The 26,828-nt window shown below is 42.9% G+C and overlaps 2 protein-coding genes across 2 annotated transcripts; one reads left to right on the forward strand and one right to left on the reverse strand.

Annotated features, from left to right (window-relative positions):
- Positions 1–25,494, reverse strand: LOC143275374 (uncharacterized). Its single transcript, XM_076579436.1, has 8 exons — positions 24,773–25,494; positions 21,813–21,928; positions 13,689–13,890; positions 11,453–11,672; positions 9,694–9,830; positions 6,940–7,083; positions 5,599–5,748; positions 1–1,768 (listed from the first exon to the last, which is right to left on the reverse strand). Exons 1-8 carry the CDS (start codon positions 24,918–24,920, stop codon positions 1,314–1,316), a joined length of 1,572 nt encoding a protein of 523 aa, XP_076435551.1. The 5' UTR covers positions 24,921–25,494; the 3' UTR covers positions 1–1,313.
- On the forward strand, positions 15,270–17,850 carry LOC143275623 (uncharacterized). The gene is made up of 2 exons (XM_076579871.1): positions 15,270–15,931; positions 16,239–17,850. The coding sequence occupies exon 2, from the start codon at positions 16,269–16,271 to the stop codon at positions 17,148–17,150; it is 882 nt and encodes a 293-aa protein (XP_076435986.1). The 5' UTR covers positions 15,270–15,931; positions 16,239–16,268; the 3' UTR covers positions 17,151–17,850.
- Positions 25,495–26,828: the final 1,334 nt, after the last annotated feature.

The following is a 26,828-nucleotide window of genomic DNA, read 5'->3' on the forward strand; positions in this document are numbered from 1 at the left end:
AGGATGACTAGATGGTCCTCGTCGATCCCGACGGACAAACCACATTGTTGTACAAAGACGTGCTGGTGCCTTAGGAGGAATGTGGCAGAGTGGTTAGGATGCTTATCTGCCAATCTGTCTGTGAGGGTCTGGGTTCGACTCCCACTCTCGCCCTGTCTCCCAAACTACGGCTGGGAAATCAAACTGAGCGTCAAGTCATTTGAATGATGGTTCCCTGTGAACTGCTGACGCTGGAACTGCGACGGACGAACCCGGGTGTGGCCGTGTATGGGGGGAATCTAAATGAGCGGTGTGGGAGTAATGCCACTGAAACGAAGCAGATGATGGGGCAGCAAAAAAAAAAAAAAAAAAAAAAAGTCATTCGGAAGAGATCACAAACTGTGTTCCCACACGCAGCACACACTTGGTGCATTGAAAAAGAATCCATGGCAACAAAAACTTTACCTTCTGGAAAAAACACAGCAGAATAAATCCACTCTGATAAATACACAAATATATCACGCATGCACTCAAGGCCTGACTTAGTGCGCTGGGTTCTGCTGCCGTCGGGCATCTGCCGAGAAGATGTGGCGTAGCGTAAATGGATTTGTCCGAACGCAGTGATGGCTCCTTGAGAAACTGAAGCTGAAACTGGCGCCTTCGTCCCATCTGCCTGGATAAACATACATGCATCCTGTAACCCATTCCAGCACTCGACGGGGATGTGACAACATAAGCATGCCCACGGTGGTTTAACTCTTTCATCACCGAGTGAAAAATGCTCCCCAGCGCCACATGTTTTAGAAACGATGAATGCTTTCACTCACAGGACTCGGTTCACGTAAAAACAACACAACGGACTTACTCAGTTCAAAACTCAGTCAGGGGACATGGGTTAGAAATTGCTCTATTGGCAGCGAAACTGGCTGCGGCTGTTGAGCTTTGTTACAATTGGGAAATGGTCTTATCAACATGATCCCTTGATGTTGACAAAAAGTCACCCATGGCAGTGCACTGTCCAGTCAACTGAAGTCGCCTATGGTGGTGCACTGTCCAGTCAACTAAAGTCGCCTATGGTGGTGCACTGTCCAGTCAACTAAAGTCGCCTTTGGCGGCGCACTGTCCAGTCAACTGAAGTCGCCTACGGCGGTGCACTGTCCAGTCAACTAAAGTCGCCTTTGGCGGTGCACTGTCCAGTCAACTGAAGTCGCCTATAGCGGTGCACTGTCCAGTCAACTAAAGTCGCCTATAGCGGTGCACTGTCCAGTCAACTAAAGTCGCCTATGGTGGTGCACTGTCCAGTCAACTTGAAGTTGCCTATGGTGATGAAAGAGTTAAAACCCATCATTTTTCTGATATTCTTCCTCAGCAGGTGAACGGGAGTTGCGGCCCACGAGCGGGTCTCGCTCTGCTGCAGGTGGGTCCGCAGGTGAGTCCTCAGAATGCTGCCCCTTGGGGCATGGCTTGGGAAGGTGTCGCCGTACCTGGCTCCAGAAATTGGCGTGTTTTATCAACGATGCGCATCGCCGCCTCTCTCCCGGCCAGGTAAGCGTGGGGCACATCCTCGGCGTCTGGGTGAACGTCCTTCTGTAATCCTCCGACAGCCTCTCCCACTCGCCTTGAGACATCGGCCGGGTGGACACGAACACCATGTTGGCCACGCCCGCGGCGTTGCTGAACAGGTGTTCGAATCCCTGCAGGTAGTTCTCTTCGGAAGTCAGCCGAGCCGTGCAGATGATGACGATGACGGTGACGCATTTTTCCACATCGTCGTACCTCGCCAATCTTCCTGCAAGCAAACAGTTTCCTGTCGTCAGGGAGGGGGAGAGGGAAGGGGTGGTGGGGTGGGGTGGGGGTGGGGTGGGGTGGGGGTGGGGGTTCAGGTTTTCAGAGGAGAGCCGAGGGACAGGGAGGTGTGTGATGAAAACACCATGTTTGTAATGACAGATGATGGGCGCCATAGCCGAATGGTTAAAGCGTTGGACTTTCAATCTGAGGGTCTCGGGTTCGAATCACGGTGACGGCACCTGGTGGGTAAAGGGTGGAGATTTTTACAATCTCCCAGGTCAACATATGTGCAGACCTGCCAGTGCATGAACCCCCTTCGTGTGTATGCGCAAGCATAAGATCAAATACGCACGTTAAATATCCTGTAATCCATGTCAGCGTTCGGTGGGTTATGGAAACAAGAACATACCCAGCATGCACACCCCCGAAAACGGAGTATGGCTGCCTACATGGCGGGGTAAAAACGGTCATACACGTAAAAGCCCACTCGCGTATATACGAGTGAACATGGGAGTTGAAGCCCACGAACGCAGAAGAAGAAGAGTAATGACAGACAATAAAGAGTGGTAACTCTTTCAGTGCACAAGGGGAACAAGGTTCCTGTCAGGGGGAAGGGTGGTGGAGGGCAGGGTTCAGGTTTTTAGAGGAGAGCAGAGGGAGAGGGAGGTGTGTGATGACAATATCATGTTTGTAATAATGAACAATCAAGAGAGGTAACTCTCTCCATGTACAAGGGACACAACTTCAAAGTCAATGCAGCTTTTGCTACCAGTTTAGCGAGCACACAGGTAAAATAAAAGGTACATTGGAAACAAACCCAGACACTTCCTCATGTTTGTACTGTGTGTTATAGACCTTAAGGTTTCGTGACAAAAACCATATGGACTATATCAGACTTTGGTCGGATTCGCGGACCAGTTTTTATAAGTTTAATTTTCAGGCAATTATCTAATTCATTGCAGACTGAATATTGCCCTAATATCAAGAGCATTTGTTTCAGTGATATGACAGTTAAATTTTTTAATTATTTTTTTTATGGTGATTTGATGAAGCCTTACCTGCACGAAAGTGTGTCGACACAAGTCACTGGGAGCGTTGATGTTTCTGACTGTTCACATTCATTATCAGCTGTTTCTCTTTGTTAAATTAAATGACTTCTCTTTTACAAATAATTCATTCCATTCAGGAGTTTTCTTTAACTTGTACTTAAAAAGATTTATTGCAAATTTTCATCATTGTTTCCCCCCTTCTACCCAGTTCCCCCCCACTCACCATTTGTATTTGTATTTGCTTTGTATTTTGTATTTCTTTTTATCACAACAGATTTCTCTGTGTGAAATTCGGGCTGCTCTCCCCAGCGTCGCTATACTACAGCGTCACCCGTTTTTTTGCATTTTTTCCTACGTGCAGTTTTATTTGTTTTTCCTATCGAAGTGGATTTTTCTACAGAAGTTTGCCAGGAACAACCCTTTTGTTGCCGTGGGTTCTTTTACGTGCGCTAAGTGCATGCTGCACACGGGACCTCGGTTTATCCTCTCATCCGAATGACTAGCGTCCAGACCACCACTCAAGGTCTAGTGGAGGGGGAGAAAATATCGGCGGCTGAGCCGTGATTCGAACCAGCGCGCTCAGATTCTCTCTTGCTTCCTAGGCGGACGCGTTACCTCCAGGCCACTCACCCCCCATCCCCTCCTTTCATACCTTTTAAACGATAACATTCAAATAGCCCAGTGGTTAAAGTGTTGGACTTTCAATCTGAAGGTCCCGGGTTCGAATCTCGGTGACGGCGCCTGGTGGGTAAAGGGTGGAGATTTTTCCGATCTCCCAGGTCAACATATGTGCAGACCTGCTTGTGCCTGAACCCCCTTCGTGTGTATACGCAAGCAGAAGATCAAATGCGCACGTTAAAGATCCTGTAATCCATGTCAGTGTTCGGTGGGTTATGGAAACAAGAACATACCCAGCATGCACACCCCCAAAAACGAAGTATGCCTGCCTACATGGCGCGGCAGGGTAAAAACGGTCATACACGTAAAAGCCCACTCGTGTGCATACAAGTGAACGTGGGATTGCAGCCCACGAACGCAAAAGAAGAAGAAGAAAGACTCATCATGGTCTTTAACGTGCGTATTTGATCTTCTGCTTGTGTGTACACAGAAAGGGGGTTCAGGCACTAAGCAGGTCTGCACAAATGTTGACCTGGAAGATTAGAAAAAGTCTCCACCCTTTACCCACCAGGTGCTGTTACCGAGATTCGAACCCAGGACCCTCAAACTCGTTTGTAAATGAATAATAATTATAATATAGAAAAAGGTAGTAGTAATAATAATAATAATAATTTAAAAAATAAAAATAAATAAATAAGACAACAATGATGATAAATAAGAAAATAAATGTAAAACATGAAGACACACATTCACACGAACAGCCACACATGCATAACAGATATGCACCAAACATGCAGTTTCACAGATATGAAAGCACAGTCAAATACATATAAACATACATGAGCTCCAACACACACACACACACACACCACACACATTACCCTGCACCTCCTCTACCCCCCTCCTCCACACACTCATTTCTAGTCTACGTATCGCAGCACACACACACAAACACACACACACACACACATCAGAACAGCAGAGGAGGCAACTGCTGTCCTGACTATCTGGGCTAGAAATTTATAATAGTGGAGAATTACATTCCCACTCTCTCGGCCAAGAGGGTTTTAGGACAGTCGGTGTTGGGGATGGTTCTCAAAGGCCTACTAGCCACCAAGGCTGCGGCACTAAGAGCCAGTGCAATTTTGCCTCCCAGTTTGAGAGTCATAGTCCTTCACAAAAGACTAAGCTGTAAACGATTTCCCATTGCAATGGAGAAACCATTGATAATACAGCTCTCACTTTTGCTGTTGGCTCTGTGAACACGAGGTAGTTTTACAGTGTATCATGTACAACAGCAACGGAACAAAGGTGCCCACCTCCAGACAGGGGAGGAGAGTACACAGTGTATCATGTACAACAGCAACGGAACAAAGGTGCCCACCTCCAGACAGGGGAGGAGAGTACACAGTGTATCATGTACAACAGCAACGGAACAAAGGTGCCCACCTCCAGACAGGGGAGGAGAGTACACAGTGTATCATGTACAACAGCAACGGAACAAAGGTGCCCACCTCCAGACAGGGGAGGAGAGTACACAGTGTATCATGTACAACAGCAACGGAACAAAGGTGCCCACCTCCAGACAGGGGAGGAGAGTACACAGTGTATCATGTACAACAGCAACGGAACAAAGGTGCCCACCTCCAGACAGGGGAGGAGAGTACACAGTGTATCATGTACAACAGCAACGGAACAAAGGTGCCCACCTCCAGACAGGGGAGGAGAGTACACAGTGTATCATGTACAACAGCAACGGAACAAAGGTGCCCACCTCCAGACAGGGGAGGAGAGTACACAGTGTATCATGTACAACAGCAACGGAACAAAGGTGCCCACCTCCAGACAGGGGAGGAGAGTACACAGTGTATCATGTACAACAGCAACGGAACAAAGGTGCCCACCTCCAGACAGGGGAGGAGAGTACACAGTGTATCATGTACAACAGCAAAGGAACAAAGGTGCCCACCTCCAGACAGGGGAGGAGAGTACACAGTGTATCATGTACAACAGCAACGGAACAAAGGTGCCCACCTCCAGACAGGGGAGGAGAGTACACAGTGTATCATGTACAACAGCAACGGAACAAAGGTGCCCACCTCCAGACAGGGGAGGAGAGTACACAGTGTATCATGTACAACAGCAACGGAACAAAGGTGCCCACCTCCAGACAGGGGAGGAGAGTACACAGTGTAGCAGCATTTCTTCAGCTCTCTCCTCATCGCTCGCAGCACCTCCGCATCCTCCCCCTCCTCCTCCTCCTCTTCCGCCTCCTCCCTGCTGAAGAGCATCACGTCAAAGGTCTGCCCGGTCTCTGAAAACCCACAAAGATCGGACTGTATGGAAATTTGTCTTGCTCTGCCAGTCATTTTTTTTTTTTTTTTTAATAAAAAAAAAACACACAAAAAACTGAGTGCACGAAACCTTGTCTGGTTCTGCAAATCAAGAACCAAGAACCAAACACACACACACACACACACACACACAGAGGCACAAAATATACCACACACACACACACACACACACACACACACACTGCAACTTTTCTTCTTTTTTTCTTATCTTTTTTCTATGGGGGCGAGAGGGGGGGGGAGGGGGGGGGGGATGTCAAGAAATCTTGGATTTATCACTGTCTGATTTTTTTTTTTTTCAAATCTTTGTAAAATAGATTGTTGCTATAACCTTTGAATGTTTTTATCTTTTATTTATTTAGTTAGTTTTTTAGGTTTTTTTTTTCATTTCTTTACTTTTTTTTTTTTTTACGCCCATATGTTTTAGAGTTGGAATGTTATTCTCTTAGTCAGATTGTTGTTAAGTTAACTCACTCAGTACGGCCAGTCCTCTCTTCTCCTCTACACAGACCCCTCGGATGTCCAGTGGGTGTCTGAATGACCCAACCTTTAGCTTCCATCGTCAGAATTGTGGTATTCTTTGTCAACATTCACCTCTTCAGTATAAGAGCCTTCCGCTTGCAATATTTTGATGATGGTAATTGGGGTGAAACGCTGTTAACGTCGTCTCTTTCGCCGTTCGTATGGAGAGAGTTAATGTTGTGAATAGTATTGTTTTCATCCCTTTCCCTTCCCCTCCCTCTTTTCTCTATTTTAAGTCTAATATCATCATCCTAGATGAACATAATATAAATAAATAAATGAACGAATCTCTCTCTCTCTCTTTCTCTGTCTGTCTCTCTGTTTGTCCATCTCTCTCTGTCTCTCTCTCTCTCTCTTGTTTGTCTCTACATCTCTCTCTCTGTTTCTGTCTCCCTCTCTCTCTCTCTCTCTCTGTCTCTGTACATCTGTCTGTCTCTGTCTCTGTTTGTACATCTCTCTCTGTCTCTCTCTCTCTCTCTGTTTGTCTCTACATCTCTCTCTGTTTCTGTCTCCCTCTCTCTCTCTCTGTCTGTACATCTGTCTGTCTCTGTCTCTGTCTTTCTCTCCCTCCCCCTCTCTCTCTGTTTGTCTGTACACCTCTCTCTCTGTCTCTCTCTCCCTCTCTCCCACACCTCTCTTGGGCAGAAGGTTGGCTGCTGATCTGAACCTGAAGATGACCCACGGACGACAAAATGTCGCGACGGTCACGCACGTCACTGCCAGCGCTCCCAGAACAGCAATGAGTGGGACGTACGTCAGCAGTTTCGTTTTATGTCCTGCAACAGGGAAACGCTCCGGTTAACCCTTTCACCGCCAGTCAATTTAGAGTACTTCTTCTTCTTCTGTGTTCACTCGTATGCACACGAGTGGGCTTTTACGTGTATGACCTGTTTTTACCCCGCCATGTAGGCAGCCATACTCCGTTTTCGTAGGGGTGTGCATGCTGGGTATGTTCTTGTTTCCATAACCCACCGAACGCTGACATGGTTTACAGGATCTTTAACGTGTGTATTTGATCTTCTGCTTGCATATACACACGAAGGGGGTTCAGGCACTAGCAGGTCTGCACATATGTTGACCTGGGAGATCGGAAAAATCTCCACCCTTTATCCACTAGGCGCTGTCACCGTGATTCGAACCCGGGACCCTCAGATTGACAGTCCAACGCTTTAACCACTCGGCTATTGCGCCCGTCAATTTAGAGTACAAAACTCCCTTGTGGGAAAAACAAAGAAAAGACAGTGGCTAAGAACAGTTGGGGGATTCCCCCTGCGATGTATAGAAAATATGGCCTGTCCTACCACCGAACATTAAGAGCAGTAGGTTCATGGATAACGGACCAACGAATGGTCACCTTTCAGTGACATGGGTCCTCTACCATGCCTGCGCATAAATGCGAGCTTGGCGGTGAAAGGGTTAAAACAAGACCTTTCTTTTCTCTCCTCCTTCACCCCTCCTTTGCTTTTAAAAAGAATTGTTTTCCAAACAAAACTGTTTTCCACTGCTTCTCCATAATTTCAGAGACTATCGGACATCTGACAAACACACCGTGAGGCTTTACGATATATATGCAAGGGAAAACAAACATTTTGGGGACTGAATTTATGAAAAAAAAACAAAAACAAACAAACAAGCAAAAAACCAACAACCACAACTGCATTTCATATTTCAGCAAACTATATAAAAAATTTTTAAAAGTCAAAAAAAAAAAAGAAAAAAAAGAGACCAAAACCTAGACATGTAGATGTTCATATCCCAGTCTCGGCACCTGGGGAGCTAAGGGTGACTGATTGATTGATATGGACACTTATATAGTGCCTATCCTCGGTTGGAGACCAAGCTCTAAGCACTTTACAAACAGAGTCATTTGCACAACAGGCTGCCTACATGGGTAGAGCTGACTTATGGCTGCCATTTGGGCGCTCATCATTCGTTTCCTGTGTCATTCAATCACATTTCAGGCATGCACACATACACACTCAGACAAACATGTAACATTTAACATTTTACGTGTATGACCATTTTTGTTGTTTGGGGTTTTCTTTTTTACATTATTTACCTTGCCATGCAGGCAGCCATACTCCGTTTTCGTAGGGGTGTGCATGCTGGGTATGTTCTTGTAATACAAATAAGGGTGGAGACTTTTTCCGATCTCCAAGGTTGACAGATCTGCACCCCCGAAAACGAAGTATGGCTGCCAACATGGCGGGGTAAAAACGGTCATACACGTAAAGGCCCACTCGTGTGCATACGAGTGGACGTGGGAGTTGCGGCCCATGAACGCAGAAGAAGAAGAAGAAGAAGACAGATGTGCAGAACTTGCTGTCGCCTCAGCCCCCTCACTGTGTAATCGCACGCAGAAGATGAAATACACACGTCACAAAGAAACAAAGATTCTGTCATCCATGTCAGCGTTCAGTGGGTTATGAAAACAAAAAGAACATACCTGGCATACACCCCCCTTTCCCCCACAAAAGAGTATGACTGGCAGGGGAAAGGGGTGGGTGTATGCCAGGTACATTGTGTATGAACATTTGCGTGGAGTGTTGGCCTAGAGGTAACGCGTCCGCCAAGGAAGCAAGAGAATCTCAGCACACTCGTTCGAATCACACTGGCAGTTGCCAGTATTTTCTCCCCCTCCACTAGACCTGGAGTGGTGGTCTGGACACTAGTCGTACGGATGAGACGATAAACCGAGGTCCCGTGTGCAGCATGCACTTAACACACGTAAAATAACCCACGGCGACAAAAGGGTTGTCCCTGGCAGAATTCTGTAGAAAAATCCACTTTGATAGAAAAAGAAAAAAAACTGCAAGCAGAAAAAAAATTACAAAAAAATGGATGGCGCTGTCAGTGTAGTAACACGCTCTCCCTCATGAGAGCAGCCCTGAATTTCACAAAGAGAAATCAGTTGTGACAAAGAGAGCAATACAATACAAATACAAATGTTTATGATCGTTTTTACCTGTCTCAGTCAGAGAGAAGTTGAAGCTCTCAGTATAGCGACGTGCTCTCCCTGGGGAGAGCTGCCCTGAATTTCACACAGAGATATCAGCTGTGACAAAGACAGTAATACAAATACAAATGTTTATGATCGTTTTTACCTGTCTCTTTTTCTTCTTCTTCTGCGTTCGTGGGCTTCAACTCCCACATTCACTCGTATGTACATGAGTGGGCTTTTACGTGTATGACCGTTTTTACTCCGCCATGTAGGCAGCCATACTCCGTTTTCGGGAGTACCTGTCTCGGTCAGAGTGAAGTTGAAGCTGTCAGTGTAGCGACGTGCTCTCCCTGGGGACAGCTGCCCTGAATTTCACACAGAGATATCAGCCGTGACAAAGAAGAGTAATACAAATACAAATATAAATGTGTATGATCGTTTTTACCTGTCTCGGTCAGGGAGAAGTTGAAGCCGACGGGTGGCTCATTTTTCATGGAGAGCTGGCAGACGAACGTACGACCAAAGTCCTCCTCGTTCACATCTTCGATGGTCAGGATGGACGCCTTTCTGGTTTCGTCTTCGCTGTAACAGGGGACAGCACCATGCCCTGACCACCCCTTCCTGCCCGGAGTTCCCTCCCTTAACGCGTCTTGTTCACGATCGCGCACTCGACCCGCCCTCCCTTTCCCTACTCCGTCCTCTCCCCAACTGTTTCCACTTCTTTGTTTGTGGGCTGCAACTCCAACATTCACTTGTGGATACACGAGTGGGCTTTTACCTGTGAGACAGTTTTTACCCTGCCATGTAGGCAGCCATACTCCATTTTTGGAGGTATTGCGCCTGTCAAACTACAGTGTTTAATCCCTGATAAACTGACGGTGTGTGTATGTGTGTCTGTGTGCGTGTGTGTGTGTCTGTGTGTGTGTGTGTGTGTGTGTGTTTGGGTGTGTGTGTGTGTGTGTGTGTGTGTGTGTGTGTTTGTGTGTGTGTGTGTGTGTGTGTTCAGCACGGCCAGCCAGCTGAGGAAGCAGATTCCCGGAGTGGAGAAGGTGGTGCAGAAGGCCTCACAGGACCTCACGCAGGTCATGGACGCTGAGGTCAAGGCCTCCGAAAAGGTCAGTCAGTCTTCACCATGATGAGTGGGAGTGGCTTGCTTTAACCCTTTGAGCCCTGAGTTCCTGAGCAATTTTAACCCTTCTGCCTGAGCTCCTGAGCCAAAATTTGCAAATAATTGGTATTTAATGTGTCACGGCAGATATAAAAAGAGTGCCCTGACCACCGCTTTACTGGTGGTAGAGAAAAATGACATAATGCCTAGCCACCGGCTGGGCGGTGCATAAACACTTGTGTCGTGTTTTGCTATTGGTTGACTTATATTGAAATCGATCTTTTTTATCCAAAGCACATGCACAAAACACAGTGAAAAGGCGCGGCCATGTTGGTACTACGTTCGCTGACGTCAGAATATTACGGTTTTTCTGACTGGCTCTTCAATATAAGTCAACCAATAGCAAAACACGACACAAGTGTTTTCACACTGCTGCCGCGTGTCCCTTGGCAGCTTACAGGCTTGGCAGGCTTCCCATGCTGTATTGATACTGTAGGGATGTGGGGGGTGGGGGTATTTCCTCTCTAAAAGTGCACACCCCACCACCCCCTTCCCCCACCTCCTCCTACCTCCTCCTCCTCCTCTCCCCAACTGTCTCCTCTCTAAAAGTGCACACCCCACACACCCCCCCCTTCCCCCACCTCCCCCTCTCCTTCTCTCCTCAGCTGTCTCCTCTACAAATGTGCACACCCCAAGTTCAAAAAACACCTTTCTTTCCGGAAATACGATCCATGTTCAGGAACCAAAGAGGATTGTGTGCTGGCCAAACAGAAGAAGGGGGGGGGAAAAAAAGAAGCATTTCCCACATGTCTGTTCCATGTTCATTCTCTAATGCCAGCCAAGGGTTTTTATGATGTTCTTATATTTCTCTGTCAGTTATTCAAGTACCGATCCTCATCTGAGGTATTTCCGTTCTCACCCTTATCTTCTAAATCATTTCCGTTCTCACCTATTTCTGTTTCTCGCTATCTTCTCGGTGAATTATTCATGTTCTCACCATATCTTCTCTGAAAGTAATATCTATTCCCACCTCATCTTCTCTGCAAGCCATCTCCATTCTCACCATTTTTCTGTTCTCACAAGTTTCTGTTCTCACCTGATCTCCTCACGCACAGCGTAGCGCCCGTGTCTCCCCTCAGACAAGTTCCGCAGACGGCCGTTCTCGTCAACATAGGACCACCAGGCCAGACTGCTGTGGGCCACGGCGCCATGGCAACCAAAGTCTCCCTCGCAGCGCTGGGTGAAGGTTTCTCCCAGCGAGGCCTGCAGGTCAGTGGGGGTGCTGAAGGTGACGTTGGTGGCGTGGTCGTTACAGTCTGGTGACGACACGCCATGAGGGATGAATGAGGGATGCAGTATGCGGTACTGTCTCCAGGGAGAACACAGAACACAGTACTGTCTCCAGAGAGAACACAGTATTATCTCCAGGGAGAACACAGAACACAGTACTGTCTCCAGGGAGAACACAGAACTGTCTCCAGGAGAACACAGAACACAGTATTGTCTCCAGGGAGAACACAGTATTATCTCCAGGGAGAACACAAAACACAGTATTGTCTCCAGGGAGAACACAGAACACAGTATTGTCTTCAGGGAGAATGCAGAACACAGTATTGTCTACAGAGAGAACACAGAACACAGTATTATCTCCAGAGAGAACACAGTATTATCTCCAGGGAGAACACAGAACACAGTATTATCTCCAGGGAGAACACAGAACACAGAACTGTCTCCAGGGAGAACACAGAACACAGTATTGTCTCCAGGGAGATCACAGTATTATCTCCAGGGAGAACACAGAACACAGTATTGTCTCCAGGGAGAACACAGAACACAGTATTGTCTCCAGGGAGAACACACAACACAGTATTGTCTCCAGGGAGAACACAGAACACAGTATTATCTCCAGGGAGAACACAGAACACAGAACTGTCTCCAGAGAGAACACAGAACACAGTACTGTCTCCAGGGAGAACACAGAACACAGTATTGTCTCCAGGGAGAACACAGAACACAGTATTGTCTCCAGGGAGAACACAGAACACAGTATTGTCTCCAGGGAGAACACAGAACACAGTATTGTCTCCAGGGAGAACACAGAACACAGTACTGTCTCCAATTAGGGATGTATGGAACAGGAAGAATACAGACTGAATTATATATTCTCTCTCGATAACAGAACAACATATCAGCAAGAATACAGAATACTGTATATCTCCAATAAGAGATCTACATGACAGCAAGAATACAGAATACCGTACCATCTCCAATAAGAGATCTATGTGACAGGAAGAATACATCAAACTGTATTATCTCCAATAAGAGATCTACATGACAGCAAGAATACTTGATACCGTATCATCTCCAATAAGAGATCTACATGGCAGCAAGAATACTTGATACCGTATCATCTCCAATAAGAGATCTACATGACCGAAGAGTACAAAATACTGTATTATCTCCAATAAGAGATCTATGTGACAGGAAGGATACAGAATGCCATATTACTCATACTGCCTGTGTGTGACAAGCTGTGACGCGCACTGCATGTGGGCCAGTACTGATGCGAATCATTCACAGCAACTCATATTTATAGCAGCTACAGCAGCATCAGCAGAAGCAGAAGCAGAAATGGATGCATCAGCAACGACCAATCTAACAATGACAAAATCAACCACTACAAAACAAAACAACAACAACAACAACAACAACAAGAGAGGCAAGGCCTTCAAGACTCACTTGTGATTCACTTAAAAAAAAATCCAAGCTTTTTATGTATTGAGCATAATTTCAAAATGTAATGTTTAAGATGAGAAAGATCAGTTTAAAGCAAATTAAGTCCCCTAACATTAATTACAGAATAATTTCCCTTCTTTACTATCTGCACCAAACGTTTGCAAAATAAATAAAACTTCCATGCTGAGCAAAAGAAGTTCCTGTTTGAACAAAAAATGATAATAATGACTGCTCTTGTTGTTCGGTCAGAATATCAGATCAAAGTGCCAAGTTTAGTGAATACAAAAAATATAAATATAACAGTAAATGCAGTTTGCATATAATTAGGCTTCTTTTTTTTTTTCTTCTTTTTTTTTGTGCCCATCCCAGAGGTGCAATATTGTTTTAAACAAGATGACTGGAAAGAACTGAATTTTTCCTATTTCTATGCCTAATTTGGTGTCAACTGACAAAGTATTTGCAGAGAAAATGTCAGTGTTAAAGTTTACCACGGACACACAGACACACAGACAACTGAACACCGGGTTAAAACATAGACTCACTTTGTTTACACAAGTGAGTCAAAAACCACTACCACCAACATGTCCTCTACTTACTGACAACTTTGACATGGAAAGTTCTGTTTAGGGTTGTGTGGCCATCCGTGGCCACACACAAGTATGTGCCCGAGTCACTCAGGATGCCTGCGTTTCTAAACTCCAAAGACTGCCCGCTGTCCCGCGTGGTCCGATAACCCGGGTTCCACTCATAGCACTCTGGATCTGATTCCATGCACCATCGTTTCGTCTTCGGCCGCCACTGTTAAAAAAAAACACACAGCATTTTTGCTTCAAAAGATCTGCACACATCAGAAAAATCTCCACCCTTTACGCAGTCCAGTATGATTTTTATGGTGAAAAGAGAGAGACTCCTTTGAAGGAGGAAAAAAGAGACAGACAGACAGATAATGATAATGAAATAAGATACTTATATAGCGCCTATCCTCAGTAGAAGACCAGGCTCTAAGCGCTTTACAAGCTCAGGGTCATTTGCACAACAGGCTGCCTACCTGGGTAGAGCCAACTGACGGCTGCCACTGGGCGCTCATCATTCGTTTCCTGTGTCATTCAGTCAGGTTTCAGTCTTGCACACTGACATGCACATTCACACAGACATGTAACATTTTATGTGTATGACTGTTTTCTTTATTTACCCCCACCATGTAGGCAGCCATACTCCATTTGTGGGTGTGTGCACGCTGGGTACATGTTCTTGTTTTCATGGCCCACTGAACGCAGACATGGATTACAGAATCTTTCACAAGCATATTTGATCTGCATGTGTGTACAAACAAAGGGGCTCAGGCACTAGCAGGTCTTCACATATGTTGATATGGGAGATTTATAAAAAATAAATAAATAAATAAAAATTTTAAAAAAATCTCCACCCTTTTACCCACCAGACGCCGTTACCAAGATTCAAACCCAGGACCCTCAGATTGAAAGTCCAACGCTTTAACCGCCCAGCTATTGTGCCAAGGCAGGCAGGCAGATAGACAGGCCAACGCCATTCTCTGCAGACAGACAGGAGGAGAAATAGACAGGAAGCGAATAGAGATCTCTGCTCCTCTTCCTTTTCCTGCACTCTTGCTGTTCCTTGAGTGTCACTGGTTAAAGGGGTTAACCCTTTCATCGCCAGTCAGTTTAGAGTGCAAATTAACCTTGTGCAGGAACCACAGGAAATATGGTGTCTAAGAATAGCTGGGGATTCCCCTGTGATGTGTAGAAAAAAATGGCCAATCCTACCACTGAAAATTAAGAGCATTAGGTTAATGCACAAAAGGCCCATCATCTGGTTGCATTTCAATGACATGGGTGCTTTACCTAGCTGGTGCTGAAATGCGACCATGGCGGTGAAAGGGTTAAAGCGTTGGACTTTCAATGTGATGGTCCTGTGTTCGAATCCTGGTAACAGCACCTGGTGTGTAAAAGGTGGAGCCCATTCGTGTGTGTACGCATGCAGAATATCAAATACGCATGTTAAAGATCCTGTAATCCATGTCAGCGTTCAGTGGGTTATGAAAACAAGAACATACCCAGCATGCACATCCCTGAAAACAGAGTATGGCTGCCTACATGGAGGGGTAAAAAAAAAAAGGTCATACATGTAAAGGCCAGCTCATGTAATTACAAGTGAAGGTGGAAGCCGAAGCCCACAAATGAAGAAGAAGTAGTAGTTTAACTCACTCAGTACGGCCAGCCCTCTCTTCTCCTCTACACAGACCCCTCGGATGTCCAGTGGGTGTCTGAATGACCCAACCTTTAGCTTCCGTCGTCAGAATTGTGGTATTCTTTGTCAACATTCACATCTTCAGTATAAAAGCATTCCGCTTGCAAAATTTTGATGATGGTAATTGGGGTGAAACACTGTTAACATCGTCTCTTTTGCCGTTCGTATGGAGAGAGTTAAACACAGTTTTCAGGTCTGACTTTCAATTATCAGTTTATCTGTCAGTATGTATGTGTGTGTGTGTGTGTCTGTGTGTGTGTGTGTCTGTGTTTGTGTGTGTGTGTGTCTGTGTGTCTGTGTTACTGTATGCTGTCTGTATCAGATTTGCCAAAGTCAGAGACTAGATTTTCGTTTTTGACAACCGCATGACTTGTCTGTATTTGTGTGTGTGTGTGTGTGTGTGTATTTCTACGCCCACCTGATGAGACCGACTCGTACATCTCTCTTCTGTTAAAAGTCTTTTTGCGAAACTGTGCGGTTTATTCAATTATTTTTTCGTATAATATTACTTCCAAATGTGAAATGACCATGGATATCATATAGTTGTGTGAAACGTGGTCGACGTCAAGGGGTATGTGACCGGGTTTTGAAAACAGATTGTTCAAGATGTCAGCCGTCAGTTAATCTGCACTTATTGCCGCATTTATTTGTTCTATCATGCAGTTTTGTTAACCTGTTTTAATGCCAGCTCAGATCAGAAACATAAACAATTGCATACCATGAACTTTTGGTTTGATTTGATTTGATTTGATTTGGCCAGTGTTTAAAAGGAGGTTGTAGAAAAAAAAATCACAGTAGGCCTAAACTACAGTGTGCAAATGGCGCCTCCTCACAGACCATCGTCATCATCATCATCTTCTTCTTCTTCTTTTTCACAGAAACCTTCCAAGTCAGCCGGTATCATTCCAATGGAAAAACTCATTGAAGATGCACTCAACAACGAAAGCTTTGGTTTTCGTGACACTCTGGAAGATTGTGTGTTTAACAAGATAAATAGTGCAAAGGGTGGCAAGGGGAAGGGGAAGAAAGGTTGTAAAAAGTCCAGTGACGATTTTGACAATGACGCAATTGCTAATCGTGTCGCAGAGCTGCTCGTCCCGTTGTTGTCGTCATCGTTAAAAATTATTTTGGAACAAAGTCTAAAGAACATTTTATTAACTATTGTCGATGCTGTCACCAAACAGTTTAATCAAGACGTTGAGGTGTTGAAAAAGCAAAACCTCCTTCTTCAGTACAAAATAGACAAACAAGAACAATACAGCCGACGAGAGAACGTTAAAATCATCGGCATTCCAGAACAAGACAACGAGGACCTGGAGGAGGAAGTCAGTAAAGTCTTCCAGGCTGCGGGCTGTACCATCAAGCCCAGTGAAATAGCTGTTGTCCACAGGTCTGGCCAGAGGAAGACCAACAGCCACAACTCCACTGTTTCCCGTGGCAACGCTCCCGCTGGCCGACCTGTGCTGGTGAAATTTGTGTCTCGGCGGACAAAGGCGACGCTGATGGAGAAGCGACGTGCCCTGAAAGAGACCCAGGAGTTCAAGAAAGTCTTCATCAACGACGACCTGACTCCTCTCCGCTCCAGACTGCTACACGTGGCAAAGCGCAACGAGGTAGTTGACAGGGTGTCGACAACGCATGACGGTCGGATCCGCTGTGTCCTCAAGAAGACGCCGGGCCAAACTACAAACGCTAAGGTCGTCCTGATTGACAACCCTGATGACCTGTTCCACCTTGGTGTGGACAGTGTAGACTTTGAAGCTTTGGGTCTTCAGCATGTTGTGGGATAGGGGTGCGACGGAGGGCAATGCAGTTTTCTTTCAGAAAACGGTCAAAATTTGTTACCTGACAGTTTTGTTGATTGTTTTAATTCACGTGATTGTTGTTCTGCTTTACATGATTCTTCTGTGAACTATTCAAAAAGCTCAGCTGGTGAAAGACATAACATAAGCTTTGTATCACTCAATGTTTGTGGGTTGCGAAGTAGGTTAAAACATAGTGAATTTGTTACACACATTAGTCAGTTTGATGTTATCTTATTAACAGAAACAAAAACAGACAAGCAAGATCACTCATTCCTTGAAAATTTTTTCTATGAACTTGGGTATACAATACATGTTTACAGTCGAAAATGTTCATCGTACCAACGTTCAGGTGGTGTTGCTTTTGCATACAAAAAGAAATATTGTAATTATATTACCACTCTACCAAACAAAGACAGCAACTCAACATGGTTCATGATAAAATCATCTTTAACGGGATATGATAAAGATGTGTGTGTTGGAGTGGTTTACATCCCCCCTGAAGGATCAGTGTATAGTAGTGTTGATATGTTTGATGATGTTGAAAACATGCTCTTTGATATACAAAGTAAATATGATTGTTATATTCTGTTAGCAGGTGACTTTAATGCTTATACAAAAAATTTGAAAGATTTTATTGATCAACATCAGAGTGACAGTAAAGGTCCATTCCATGATTTGATCAATGTTTTAGATGAGCAGTTATATCCAATGAAGTGTAGACATAATCAAGATAATCGTCGACCAAACAACTATGGGTATAGATTGATTGACTTGTGTAAATCGTCTTCATTGTATATTCTTAACGGAAGAGCAGGGAGAGATGATGGAATCGGAATGTTTACTAGTAATGGCTGTACTGTGGTTGACTACATGATTGGATCCCCTTTTTTGTTCACAAAAATAACAGATTTTACTATTTCCCCTTTTGATGCTTTATTATCTGATGTACACAGCCCGTTGATCTTGTCTCTGGCTACTGAGTGTCACATATTGAACCATAAAAATCATACTGATACGGCTGTCATACCGTGTCATAAAAAATGTGCCACATCAAATTTAACAGGTCAGAATGAAATAATACGAAAATGGGAACACGAAAAGGCTGCTTCTTTTCAAGAAAATTTGTCTAACGCTGAGCTGACACACTTAAATGACACAATCGATGCTGATGATATTGACGTCATAAATGATAAACTCGCAAACATTCTGATTCAGACGGCAAAAGATACTCTCGGGACATATCAAATTCGTACTTCTAAGACAAAACACAGAGATAGTCGCAGCTGGTTTGATTCCTCATGCAAACGAAGCCGATCAGAATATTTTAAAGCTAAACACAGAGTAAAAAAAAAAAGAAGAAATTCTAGTAAAAATAGAGACACGCTCGAAAGATTCAGCAAAAGTCCGTTTTAAAGAAAGCAGAAAAGACGTGGAGAAAAAAATGGCACAGTGAACTACGAAGTTTACGCAAAAGCAATTCATGGGAACTATGGAATAGAATTAAAAAGAAAAAGAAAACATCTTGTCCCATAAACTTAGAAGACATGTTTCACCATTTCAGCAACCTTAACTTTAATGATAATGAACATATTGACAGTACAACGGCAATGCACATTATCAATTTAGAGGATAATGATGATATTTTAAATGCATGTATTACTGAAGATGAAATTACTTCAGCCATCAAAAGACTGAAGAATGGCAAAAGTGCCGGTGAAGACATGATTCGTAATGAATATATCATCAACAGCGTTCCTTTGCTGACAGAAACATACTGTAAATTATTTAACAAGATACTGGACGAAGGTGTTGTACCAGAAAAATGGGTATCCGGCTTGATATTGCCATTGTATAAAGGCAAAGGTGATACACTTGACTGTGATAATTATAGGGGGATAACTTTGCTCAGCTGTGTTGGAAAACTATTCACTACAGTGTTAAATGCTAGACTGACTGATTATATCAATACAAACAATATACTTTCAGGAGCCCAAGCAGGATTTAGACAGTCCCATTCTACATTAGATCAAATGTTTGTTTTGAAATCACTTATTGATATTTTCTCCATGAAAAAGAAGAAACTTTACTGTGCTTTTGTTGATTTTAAAAAAGCCTTTGATTCAGTTTGGAGAAGTGGGTTATGGCAAAAACTTGTTCATGAAGGCGTGAATGGTAAAATTTTGCGTGTCATAATGAACATGTATGATAGAATTAAGTCATGTGTGTTTTTAAATGGTGAAAAATCTGATTTCTTTAGCATTTGTAAGGGTGTACGACAAGGAGAAAATCTCTCGCCTTTGCTTTTTTCTCTGTATCTCAATGATTTAGAGTTGTATTTGACTGAGCATAAGAGTCCATCTGTTGATCTTTTATTAAATGTTAACATTTCAGAGTTAGATAATTACATGCGATTATTTGTACTGCTGTATGCAGATGACACAATTTTACTTTCAGAGACGAAAGAAGGATTACAGCAGTCCCTCAATGTTTTTCACAAATATTGTTTAGAATGGAAACTAGTGGTCAATGTAAAGAAAACTAAAGTGATGATATTTAATTCTACAAACAAGCTAAAGCCTGTTTTTAAGTTTGGTGATGCATGTTTGGATGTTGTTGATTCTTTTAAATATCTTGGCATCGAATTTAGTAGAAACGGAACTTTTTATAAAGCTAAAAAAGTGATTTATGAACAGGGCCAAAAAGCTATGTTTTCGTTACTTCAGTCAGCCAGAAATCAAGATTTACCTTTACATATCATTCTGGACATGTACCAGTCTATGATTGTTCCTATTTTGTTGTATGGTGCAGAAATATGGGGTTATGAAAATGTAGATATGCTTGAAAAATTAGAATTGAAATTTTTGAAACGCTTGTTCAAACTGAACAGAAATACTATGACCCAAATTGTTTATGGAGAAACTGGTATTTATCCAATTAGTGTGTTAGTGAAAATGAGATTAGTTCGATTTTGGACCAGCTTAGTAATATCAAACACAGAAAAATATTCTGGGAAAATATATTTGATATTACTTGACTTATATCGAAATGGTATTTATTCTTCAAAATGGATGAGTTGTATCAGACAAATTTTGATAGAAACAGGGTATGACTGTGTTTGGGATGCTCAATTCTTCTTGGAGAGGGAATCTTTCTGCAAGAATGTCAACATTGCCTTGAGAGATAGTTTTCAAAATCTATGGAGACATGCTCTAGAGGCGAGTAGTAAATGTTTGTTTTATAGAAATTTCAAAAGTGGATTTGGTAGAGAAAAATATATAAGTCAAATGCCTGATAATTATGTTATCAGCTTCTTCAGATTTCGAAGTAGTAATCATAAGCTGGAAATAGAAACAGGGAGACACAAAGGCATACCACGAGAGTTACGGCTCTGTAAGGTTTGTAACATGTCTGTGATTGGTGATGAGTTTCATTTTATAATGGAATGTCCCAATTATGATCAGTTACGAAATAGATATGTTCCTAAAAAATATTTGTCTCCAAAATCGGTTTTTAATTTTTGTAATATGCTCAAAGGAGGCAAAAAAGTCATTTTAGCTGTAAGTAAGATGATTAGATTTGCAAATGTTGCCTAGTTATACTTTTGGAGTTAAAAGACATTTGTGTTTTCTCAACTTTTATGTGCCATTGTTGTGTATTTGGAAATGTTTGTTATGGGCACGAAAAGTGTATTTTGCAGTAATCCTCCATACTCCAATAGGAGTGAAAGGATAATTAAAACTTGAAACTTGAAACTTGTGTGTGTGTGTGCACGTGTGCACATGTTTCTGTGTGTGTCTGTGTTTGCATGTGCACTTATGTGTGTGTGTGGCTTATCTTAGTCTATTGACAGTTATTGTGTGTGTGTATGTGTAGGTGTGTGTATATGTGTGTGTGTGTGTGTTTGTGTGTGTGTGCATGCATGTGTCTGTGTGTGTCTGTATTTGCATGTGCACTTATGTGTGTGTGTGTGGCTTTTTTTTTTTTTAGTCTATTGACAATTATTGCATGTGTGTGTGTGTGTGTGTGTGTGTGTGTGTGTCTTATTTTAGCCTATTGACAGTTGTTATGTGTGTGTGTGTGTGTGTGTGTGCGCGCGCGCGCGCATGCAGGTGTGTCTGCGTGTGTCTGTGTTTGTATGTGCATTTGTGTGTGTGTGTGGCTTGTTTTAGTCTATTGACACTTATTGTTCATTTTCATTTTTAAACCTCTCTTTTAGGGCGTGCCTCATCAAATCATGTGCATGCGTTTATAACGAGCCTGTGATTGTGCAAATTATTGTTCATGTGGATCAGTAAGGTGTTTCTTCTTCTACTTCTTCTTCTGTGTTTGTGGGCCACAAATCCCATGTTCACTCCTATGTACATGAGTGGGCTTTTACATGCATGACCGTTTTTACCCCCCACCATATAGACGGCATGGATTACAGGATCTTTAACATGCGTATTTGATCTTCTGCTTGCGTATACACACAAAGGGGGTTCAGGCACAAGCAGGTCTGCACATATGTTGACCTGGGAGATTGGGAAAATCTCAACTCTTTACCAACCAGGCGCCGTTACTGAGATTCGAACTCGGGACCCTCAGAATAAAGTCTAACACTTTAACCACTTAAATGTTGCGCCTGTCGAAGTGATTTGATTTGATCACCTGGCCCCAGGTGGTGCTGACATTCCTGCGATTCCCAGTGCAGCATGTGAGGAAGAAACAATGGACAGCCGTCTCCACCACAGACAGCTGAGGGTTGTCCACAAAGGCCAAGTCTCCTGGGGAAAACAAACCGATGATAATGATGATGATGATGATGATAACAACATTGATGATGGTGATGATGATGATGATAACAACATTGATGATGGTGATGATGATAATGATGATGATGATGATAACAACATTGATGATGGTGATGGTGATGGTGATGATGATGATGATGATGATGATGATGATAACAACATTGATGATGGTGATGATGATGATGATGATGATGATGATAACATTGATGATGGTGATGATGATAATGATGATGATGATGATAACAACATTGATGATGGTGATGCTGATGATGATGATGATGATGATGATGATAACAACATTGATGATGGTGATGATGATAATGATGATGATGATAACATTGATGATGGTGATGATGATGATGATAATGATGATGATGATAATGATGATGATGATGATAACAACACTGATGATGGTGATGATAATGATGATGATGATGATGATGATGATGATGATAACAACACTGATGATGGTGATGATGATGATGATAATGATGATGATACTGATAACAACATTGATGATGGTGATGATGATGATGATGATAACAACATTGATGATGGTGATGGTGATGGTGATGATGATGATGATGATGATGATGATGATGATGATGATAACAACATTGATGATGGTGATGAAGATGATGATGATGATAATGATGATGATACTGATAACAACATTGATGATGGTGATGATGATGATGATGATAATGATAATGATGATGATGATAATGATAACAACATTGATGATGGTGATGGTGATGATGATGATGATGACGATAATGATAACAACATTGATGATAGTGATGATGAATGATGATGATGATGATGATGATAATGATAACAACATTGATGATGATGATGATGATGAATGATAACAACATTGATGATGGTGATGATGATGATGGTGATGATGATGATGATGATAATGATAACAACATTGATGATGGTGATGGTGATGATGATGATGATGATGATACTGATAAGAATAATAACAATAATGATGGTGATCTGGATGATGATAAGAATAATGATGAAATATAATAATGATAACGATAATAATAATAATAATAATACTATTAATAATAATAATGGAAACAACAATAATAATAACAACAACAGTAATGATAACAATAATACTAGTAATAATGATAATAAGAAGAAGAACAATAATAATAGTAACAATAATAACGGATACTTAAAAACTCCAGAAAACTGCTCCAGGCGCTTTACAACTACAACACACGTCGTACATAACCACACTGTATCAATGTCACACAAATAACAAGAAAATGGTCACACACACACACACACACACACACACACAGAGAGAGAGAGAGAGAGAGAGAGAGAGAGAGACCATGTCTGCAGATTCCCCTGGACTCAAAGATCTATCCCAAAGTCAACAGAGGGTGTATGGAGATCCAAGGTCAAGGTCAGTCTAACTGGGTCACAAAGCCCTTTGACATCAGTCACTGTCACCTTTTAACCTTGACACTGATCAGTTTCTGTTTCTTTCATCTTCAAGGTGTAAAGCATGTGGACTTACCTATATGCACTATGCTATATTTGCTGCTAAAAAGAAGGGGAAAAAAAAGCAGCGTCTGATCTTCATATAAACTTAACATGGTACATGGTCAGGCCTTGAGAGCAAACCCTAACTTTGATCATTATGACCGGGATCTACCCAAACATGGAAAGGATTGATCTGTTGACTGCACAATTACTTTTGTATTTTGTATTTCTTTTTATCACAACAGATTTCTCTGTGTGAAATTCGGGCTGCTCTCCCCAGGGAGAGTGCGTCGCTACACTACAGCGCCACCCTTTTTTTTTCTTTTCTTTTTTTTTCTTTTTTTCCTGCATGCAGTTTTATTTATTTCTCCTATCAAAGTGGATTTTTCTATAGAATTCTGCCAGAAACAACCCTTTTGTTGCCATGGGTCCTTTTATGTGCACTAAGTGCATGCTGCACACGGGACCTCGGTTTATCACCTCATCCGAATGACTAGCGTCCAGACCACCACTCAAGGTCTAGTGGAGGGGGAGAAAATATCAGCGGCTGAGCCATGATTCGAACAAGCGCGCTCAGATTCTCTCGCTTCCAAGGCGGATGCATTACCTCTAGGCCATCACTCCTGATATCGTGTCGATACTCAGTGCTACGGTACTGACCTAGCAGACCCATAAAAAAATTAAAAGAAATAAAACAAACACAAACAAAACAGAACAAATGTCAATGGCTTCCCATGATTTTTTTTTTTTTTTTTCATTCTTTCTGCATCAGTGACAGAAAACAAACAATGACTGTGGTAAATAAGATACACAATTATATAATATATTGATTTGAACAATTCTTTGGATCATCCCAAAGGAAATCTTATTCTTTTCACAAAGATAAGGAAGTTCGCTTGTACATTATGTGAGTATGTCTTGACAATTAGAGTAATAGATAAAAAAAAATATATATATATATATATATATTTAAAAAAAGAAAGAAAAAATGGAGAAAAAAAGACAGAAAAAAGGCACTGAGAAGATCGAGTATGTGCATATACGCGTATGCTATCTGTCTCTGTCTCTCTCTTTCTTGCTCAAGTCAAAGTGGGTAAATGCTTACACACACACATACACACGCGCGCGCGCGCGTACACACACACACACACACACACACACACACGTGCGCACACTCGTGCTGTGACTAACATTTTCTTATAACGCTCACAGCACAAACAAGTGTACACACTAAACTGAAAAAGTATATTCATTAAAATCATGTGTTATAACGTCTATAAAACCACAAGTAGAAAGGAATATACTGACCTGTGCTGTTCTGAACTTTTGGACAATATTGTCTGCTCCCGGTACATTCGTTGCCAGCAAAGCAGCGAGTTGACAACAACATTATCGTCACGAACCGATACACCAACCAAACCAACCTCTTCAGCGGTCTTGACTTTACGCTGGCCATTTCCGATAATTATAAACGTAATGGCGGTTCTAAATATGTTCACTATTCAATACATATAAACCACAAATGCTGTGAAAACAGTCGTTGTTTCGGTTTCACCAACTTTGAGAATTTCTTTCCTGGTTTGCAAACTTCGTGCAAGGGAGAGCACTCCAAAGAAGGAAGGCTGAGAAAAAATGGAAGAGAGAGGTTCAAGGTTCAAAAGGTTATAAGTGCATGCTGCACACGGGGCCTCGTTTTATCGTATCATCCGAATGACTAGCGTCCAAACCACCACTCAAGGTCTAGTGGATGGGGAGAAAATATCGGCGGCTGAGCCGTGATTCGAACCAGCGCGCTCAGATTCTCTCGCTTCCTAGGCGGACGCGTTACCTCAAGACCATCACTCCGGCACTTTGATTGATTTAAAGAAGTGAGATGAAGATTAGCCGGGGATGTGTGAATGGATGGTGAGGCGTCGGAAAAAAAAGAAGAAGTAAATAATCACAAACATTAAATGACCAGTATGAGAGACTTGCCTGCGCTGTCCGAGGAAATAATTCAATATTGCGCCTTGCTGTTGTGTGGTGCCTTGTCTAACTGGGGCAAACTCGCCTCCCTCCTCCTCCTAGTCCTCTTCCCCCCCCCTCCCTATCTCTGTCTCTTTGTCTGTCTCTGCAGTGTCTGACTCTCCCCCTCCCTCCCTCACCCCCCCCTCTCTCTCTCTCTCTCTCTCGACATGAATATGTATCCAAATCGCCGGCTAGGAGTAATATGTCGTATAATAACTTTTTTTTTCATTCCGAGTCGTCAGATCGCTTTACTATTTATTTTCTAAACATACGGAAAAGACAGCCACAGACAGTGTGTATACATAGAGACAGCCCACGGTAAAACGCAAAAACTGTTCTTACTTTCTTTTCTTTTCCTATTTCTTTTTCTTTCTTTCTGTTTTTTTCTTTTTGGAGAAAACTTGGAGAAGCAAAGTGTGTACGGTTTCACGTGCAGCCAGTCCCGTACACAACATACAGTCACGACCAATTGTGAAGTTTCCGCTGAAGGACTGTGTCGCTGCAGTCATTGAAGCGGCACAAGAACAAGTGAAGCAGAGCTACAATCTGTGTTACAGTGTACAGTTAAAGTGCAAAGGTCCCCCAGCCTTTAACGGCTATCGGGGCAGTGAATTCATATCCACCGTGTATATTTGTATTTGTATTTGTATTTCTTTTTATCACAACAGATTTCTCTGTGTGAAATTCGGGCTGCTCTCCCCAGGGAGAGCACGTCGCTATACTGCAGCGCCACCCCTTTTTTTTTTTTTTTTTTTTTTTTGTTGTATTTTTTCCTAGTGCAGTTTTATTTGTTTTTCCTATCGAAGTGGATTTTTCTACAGAATTTTGCCAGGAACAATCCTTTTGTTGCCGTGGGTTCTTTTACGTGCGCTAAGGGCATGCTGCACACGGGACCTCGGTTTATCCTCTCATCCGAATGACTAGCGTCCAGACCACCACTCAAGGTCTAGTGGAGGGGGAGAAAATATCAGCGGCTGAGCCGTGATTCGAACCTGCGCGCTCAGATTCTCTCGTTTACTAGGCGGACGCGTTACCTCTAGGCCATCACTCCACATCATTGAAGTACAAGAACAAGTGAAGCAGAGCTACAATCTGTGTTACAGTGTACAGTTAAAGTGTAAAGGTTCCTGGCTATCGGGGCAGTGAATTCATATCCACCGTGTACAGGGCTCGGCATAGAAAGGCGGGGCCCCATCCTGTCCTTTCGACGTTAGAACTTTCCCCGACCGAAGCCTGGTACCCATTCACACAACGAAAGGCGGAGTGAGGAAATTCATAGTAAAGCGTCTTTTCTCAGGAAACAAGACCTTGGCGAAACGGGGCCTCACACTCTGGTCGCTGACGAACACTGATTGGA

This window comes from Babylonia areolata, chromosome 30 (genome assembly GCF_041734735.1).
Source record: "Babylonia areolata isolate BAREFJ2019XMU chromosome 30, ASM4173473v1, whole genome shotgun sequence".
NCBI lineage: Eukaryota > Metazoa > Mollusca > Gastropoda > Neogastropoda > Buccinidae > Babylonia > Babylonia areolata.